The sequence below is a fragment of the Neophocaena asiaeorientalis genome, unplaced genomic scaffold, assembly GCF_003031525.2.
Source record: "Neophocaena asiaeorientalis asiaeorientalis breed wild unplaced genomic scaffold, Neophocaena_asiaeorientalis_V1.1 scaffold472, whole genome shotgun sequence".
NCBI lineage: Eukaryota > Metazoa > Chordata > Mammalia > Artiodactyla > Phocoenidae > Neophocaena > Neophocaena asiaeorientalis.
In genome coordinates, this window is record NW_020174426.1 from 186,620 (window position 1) to 191,415 (window position 4,796).

Sequence of the window (4,796 nt, forward strand, 5' to 3'; positions counted from 1 at the left end):
GAAGTCTGAGATCATGTTGCCAGCAAGGTTGGGTTCTTGTGAGGGCCATCCTCCTGGTTTGCAGACAGCTTTCTGGCAGAGTTCTCACTTGGAGAGAGACTAAATTCTCTGATATATCTTCTTATAAGGGCACTAATCCCATCACAAGGGCCCTACCCTCATAATGTCATATAAACCTAATTACTTACCAAAGGCCCCATCTCCAAATACTATCACATTGTTGGTTTAAGACTTCAGTGTATGAATTTTGGACTGGGGAGAGGGGATACAATTCAGTTCGTAGCAGTGTCTACAAGATTTGTACATTTTCTTGTGCATAATCACAGTGCCATATTATATCCAACAGAATTAATAAAATTCTTTGTCATCTAAAACCCAATCTATATACACATTTCCACAGGTACTTAGTCATTTTACAGTTGATTTGTTAGAATTGGGATCCAAAAATAAGTCCATGTGTTACATTTGTTTGTTATGCTTTTTAAATCTGGGTAGCTAAAAGGGTGGTTTTAAAAAGCAGTGCAGTGGGACAAGTGGCTTTTTCTTTCAGAAATAATTGTGTAAAAAAAAAAAGTGAAGGAGAAAAAATAATAAAGAAAAAAGGGAAGAAGGAGAGGGGAGGGACTGCTGTAGAGTAAAAGTAACTTAAAGTGCAAAATAAACAAATGTAGTATATGGATTTTTTTTTTGGACCCTTATTCTAACAACTCAACTGTAAAAAGGTGGAAATATCCTGAATTCTTTAGCTCCAATATTCTAGAAAATAGGGGCGTGTAAACATTTGAATTTTAAAGAAAAAAAAATTCCGGAAGTATTTTAATTAAATAAAGATTTTTATAGTTCTCACAAATTACCATTGTATTTTAGTTTTAAAACAGTCTTAACACATGAATGAAAATTTTATGTGAGGATATTGTTAGAACTCAAGATACAATTAACTCATGATACAGCTTTAAAAACTTCTCCAAAGCTGAATTCATCACAGTAGTTTATAAAAGTTTGCAAAGAACACTACTAAGATTTAAAAAAAAATTTTTAATTTATTTATTTGGCTGCATTGGGTCTTAGTTGCAGCACGTGGGATCTTTCGTTGCGGCATGCAGGATCTTTCGTTGTGGCATGAGGGCTTCTCTAGTTGTGGCACGTGGGCTCAGTAGTTGTGGTGCTTGGGCTTAGTTGCCCTGCAGCATGTGAGATCTTAGTTCCCCTACCAGGGATCAAACCTATGTCCCCTGCATCGGAAGGCAGATTCTTTCTTTCTTTTCTTTTTTTTTTTGCGGTATGCGGCCCTCTCACTGTTGTGGCCTCTCCCGTTGTGGAGCGCAGGCTCAGTGGCCATGGCTCAGGGGCCTAGCCACTCCGCAGCGTGTGGGATCTTCCCAGACTGGGGCACAAACCCATGTCCCCTGCATCGGCAGGTGGACTCTCAACCACTGCGCCACCAGGGAAGTCCCTGCTAAGATATTTTTGACTGTAGTGAATATTTGAGGTGAAATAACATTATTGAAATATGATTTTAACCAGTAGATGGCAACAAATCAATATCTGAATGTAGTTTTAAGAAAATTGCAGGAGAAATAGTATAAGTCATCAACAAGGTACATTAGATTTTTTTCCACAGATAAACATTTTGTGCTTATGTCTTTAATATATGCTTGCTTGCTTGCTTATTTATTTATTGCTGCATTGGGTCTTAGTTGCTGCGTGTGGGCTTTCTCTAGCTGTGGTGAGCAGGGGCTACTCTTCGTTGCGGTGAGCAGGTTTCTCATTGTGGTGACTTTTCTTGTTGCAAAGCATAGGGTCTAGGTGTGCGGGCTTCAATAGTTGTGGCACATGGTCTCAGTAGTTGTGGCTGATGGTCTCTAGAGCGCAGGCTCAGTAGTTGTGGCACATGGTCTCATTGCTCTGTGGCATGTGGGATCTTCCCGGACCAGGGATCGAACCGTGTCCCCTGCATAGCTTTTTAATTAGAAAAATTAATATAGATTTTCTTTTTATGTGATATGCATTGTTCATTTTAAAGCCGTGATTGATTTTTGATAGTTGGATGATTAGTTTATAGTTGTATTTAAAAACTGAGCATTACTGCAGTTATTTGGTTTGTTAGTTGGTAGAAGCTAGTAATCAGTGGTGATTTGGGGAATTATTTATTTATTTATTTTTTAAAGTATAATTTCCATTTTATTGTCTTTCCAGGGGACGGTATTTCTTTAGTCTTTAAGAACTTAGCTCCTTACATGGGCTTTGGTGGAGGTCGTGGGGCAGCACCAGTAGGTCTAAATCGGGGTGGAGGTGTTCTGTCCTTCCGGGCTTCCCGAGAACGATGCTTGACTACCTTGCTGTGAATAGCACAACTCACGCAGTAATGCACTTTCACGTACAGCTTGCGAAGCACATAGGCGTCGAAAACACTCGCTTCGGAAATGTCCCTGACGGCTGCGGCCTCTACGATGTTCCGAATGACGAACTTCTTAATGGCCTTATCCTTGGGCATGCAACGGGTGCAGTTGGTACAGCGAATAGGCTGCACATGGCCGCGGCCCTTTCTGGCACGACCATTGTTCCTTATTTTCTTGGTCATCTTGGAAGCGAGGAGGCGGAAGAGTGGGAATTATTTTTATTTGCCTTGCTTTATTAGAAGTTTAATAATCATGTAGTTAGTAAGCAATGTTATTTAACTTAATAAAAATAAGTTTATACTTTTTAAGAAAACAAACTGTAGAACTGTGTGATAGAAAAAATTGGGAAAAATCTGTGTTTATCAGTATGGGTTATATTTCCATGATTATTGTAATGCTGTGTAAATGCTGTAGATCTGTTGGTATTTTTATCAACTATACACACAGCATTGCATCAGAAAGTTTGATACCTGACACAAAAGTGTAGCACCTTTGTGAAGTTTTCCAACAACTCAGTACTATATATTGTTGATGGATATGTGTATATTCTCTCTCTGTTTCTCTGTCTCTTATAAAACTTTATGAAAATGGACTGGCAGGGTTACACCAGAAAGTTACTGCTGTTTGGAAGTAGGAGAGGAAATTGGGACTTGAGTTTGTTTTAAAGGGTTAATTTAGCTATTTTTTGTAATATTAGCAGTTGTTAATTCTGAAAAGCCGGAATGAATCTTTGTTAACAATACTTTTTCTTTTCTGTATCTTTTGAATTAAAATAGACACAACTGAACATAAATAATCTTGAGCAGAGCAGCTAGTGATTACAAAATGTTAATTATTTGTGACTTCAAGTTAAAATTTTAACAATATATACATTTTGCATTTTGTCCATATATACAAACTAAATGTCATTATTTATTACTTGATAAAGTAAACATTTTAGGTATTATTTAATCTATACTCATCTTTCTGATGTAAACTTAATGCATCACAATTTATATAGTTACATATTTGTAGGCCTTTTGGTGGTTTCTTATTTTATAAACGTCCCTTCGGCAGATATCTTTTGTGCAGTTAGTTCTGAGAGGAAGAAGAGTTAATTTTTGGTAAATAAGAGTCTATTGAGTCTACAGGTAAGAGCAATGCTATAGTTGCTCTTATTTATTTTTAGATTGTCTTTATTTTTATTGGGTTTTTCTTTTTTAATTGAACTTTGAGAGTTCCCTGGCGGTCCAGTGGTTAAGACTTTGCCTTCCAATGTGTGTGGGGGGGGGGCGGTCAGGGCAGGGGGTTGTGAGTTCAATCCCTGGTCGGGTAGCTGGGATCCTACCTGCGTCATGGCCAAAAAAAACCCCAAAAAACATAAAAAAAAAGAAGCAGCAATATTGTAACAAAAATTCAATAAAAGACTTTAAGAAGTCTTCAAAAATTCAATAGAAGACTTTTTTTAATCTTTACAAAAATAAAATTGCAGTTTAGTTGATGTACAATGTTCTGTTAATTTCTGCTGTCCAGCAAAGTTATTCAGTTATATATGTATACATCCTTTTTATTTGTTTATTTAAAATTTATTTTTATTTATTTATTTATTTATTTTTGGCTGTGTTGAGTCTTTGTTGCTGTGTGTGGGCTTCTCATTGCGGTAGCATCTCTTGTTGCAGAGCATGGGCTCTAGGCACCCAGGCTTCAGGAGTCGTGGCTTGCAGGCACAGTAGTTGTGGCTCACAGGCTCTGGAGCACAGGCTCAGTAGTTGTGGTGCATGGGCTTAGTTGCTCTGTGGCATGTGGGATCTTCCCAAACCAGGGCTTGAACGCGTGTTCCCTGCATTGGCAGGCGGATTCTTAACCACTGCACCACCAGGGAAGCCCTATACATCCTTTTAAAAATATTCTTTACAGTTGATCATAGGATGTTGAATGTAGTTCTCTGTGTTATAAGTAGGTCCTTGTTTATCCATTCTGTACATAAAAGCTTACATTTAGATTGTCTTTAAAAAGAGCAAACTAATGTACAGTTCTGTTGATAGTATGTATGTACTTCCCCTTCCTCCTCCCTGGCAACTTTTGGCTTCATGTTTGATTTAGTTTTGTTAGGTGGATAAACGTAGGTGGCTGTGAAGAATGTACTTTTCCCATGTAATGATGTATTGTGTAGGAATACATGTGCTTCTTAGTACTTTAAAATACCATCTTTCATCACTTGCCCTTGTTTCATTTTCTCATTCACGGTGGCCCTGGACTCTTGGCTGCCTGTGGCCTTGTGCTGCTGTTTTCCCTAGTCTTCATTTGGCTGGTTTCTTGTTCTTCCTTAAGCCATCGGCTTTGATGTTGTACCTCAGAGAATTTTTTCATGACCATACCATCTACAGTGCCTCCTCAGTTGTGTTCTCTTGGAGCAGT

General features: G+C 38.1%; 1 protein-coding gene across 1 annotated transcript; it reads right to left on the reverse strand.

Annotated features, from left to right (window-relative positions):
• Positions 1–2,192: 2,192 nt before the first annotated feature.
• Positions 2,193–2,603, reverse strand: LOC112407431 (40S ribosomal protein S26-like). The gene has a single exon (XM_024756714.1). The coding sequence runs from the start codon at positions 2,579–2,581 to the stop codon at positions 2,234–2,236; it is 348 nt and encodes a 115-aa protein (XP_024612482.1). The 5' UTR covers positions 2,582–2,603; the 3' UTR covers positions 2,193–2,233.
• Between the last annotated feature and the right edge of the window lie 2,193 nt (positions 2,604–4,796).